We start from the raw sequence: 1,224 nt of genomic DNA on the forward strand, positions 1-1,224 counted from the left end.
TCTCCCCTCCGGGTCCTGACCCCACTGTACGCATCGTCCCATCTGCCCCACCGCTTCCAACCTGCACCCCCCAGCGGCCCCCGCCTCAGCACCCAGCCCTGTCCCCACGGTCCTGCTTCACCGCCTGTGTCTGACCTGCCTCTCATTCCGAAAGCCGGGAACGGCCCCCTCGGGCCTCCCACCCCTGCCGCCCGACCTGGGCAAGGCCCCTGCCCTTTTTCGCTGCAGTTCCCGTGGGGAAGTCAGGGCTGTCACGCGCTTCTCCACCGTCTTCCCCACATCAGCAGCCCGGGGCCGAAGACTCGGGTTCCCATGGCACGACCCACTGCTGACCACAGCCTCGTCTGTCCCTCATCTGTGGTCTGGGCAGCGGGGTGTCCCACCGGCCCTTGTGGGGTGCACACCAGGTGCTGCTGAGGGGCCACTGGCACGGTTACCGGGCAGCCCCTATCGTGTGCAAAGCACAAGGCTTACGAGAGGTACTTGAGTTCGGCAAAGTTTGCTCAGATCTCTGTGGGCAGCTCTGCACAGGATGTTTCAAACCCTCCAAAGCTGGCGAAAGAAAGGACCAGTGCTTGGTCCACAGCTTCTGGCCTCGAGGGCTCTCCTGCCCGGTTCAGAGAGTTCTCACCACAGTGAAGAGCCCTCAGGGCTGCTGGCTGCGGGGTGGGGGTGGGGGGGGTGTCCCCTCTCTCCCCCGTCCCCCGGAAGCCCAGGCTGACCTCTTGCTGTTGTGGGGGCATTTCTGGGGTTTCACAGGCTGAGCCCTGTCTCGATGCCCTCCTGCCCGCCTAGGACATCCAGAAGCAGCAGTCTGCCCTCGACGTTCTCAGAAAAGTGTTCAGGGGTTCCTGTCGCAAAAAGTGCACAGTCAGCTCACCTGCACCCCCACACACTTACAGACGTCCTTTGTGGGAAACACTCTCTCCAGCCGTCCTTGACCCCTGCTCCCTGACACTGCGTGTCCCTCCCTTGCAGGGGCACAGGCTCCGACGTGAGATTCGGGGCCTGGGTGCTCGGCCAGACGTGGCCCCACAGGGCCCACCGGTGTTGCGCGCTGTCCAGAGCCCACTTGGCAGACAGGCGTTCTGACAGCTGGTTTCGCCTGCAGAAAGGCACGGGTGGGGCGGCCTCAGCGAGCCCCCTGCATTGCTCCCGAGCTGCCAGTTCTCTGCCTCCCCTTCCCCACAGGCAGCCCCCCCCAGGGCACCGCAGGACGTCGCC

General features: G+C 65.0%; 1 protein-coding gene across 5 annotated transcripts in view; it reads right to left on the reverse strand.

Moving 5' to 3' along the window:
- Positions 1–1,224, reverse strand: part of PLCXD1 (phosphatidylinositol specific phospholipase C X domain containing 1) — a 17,518-nt gene that overhangs the window by 15,417 nt on the left and 877 nt on the right. Inside the window, exon 1 of one of the 5 annotated variants that reach the window (XM_019630995.1) lies at positions 901–940. The exons of 2 other annotated variants lie outside the window; for them this stretch is intronic. Coding sequence is in view for 1 of the 3 variants with exons in the window: in XM_019630991.1 (XP_019486536.1) it covers positions 136–146 (11 nt within the window). In the remaining 2 variants the exon portion in view is untranslated. Of the gene's footprint in view, positions 1–135; positions 447–900; positions 941–1,224 lie in introns of those variants that run through there. 2 more of the 5 variants (XM_019630992.1, XM_019630991.1) reach the window with 2 other exon arrangements.

Source organism: Hipposideros armiger, unplaced genomic scaffold (assembly GCF_001890085.2).
Source record: "Hipposideros armiger isolate ML-2016 unplaced genomic scaffold, ASM189008v1 scaffold_970, whole genome shotgun sequence".
Lineage (NCBI taxonomy): Eukaryota > Metazoa > Chordata > Mammalia > Chiroptera > Hipposideridae > Hipposideros > Hipposideros armiger.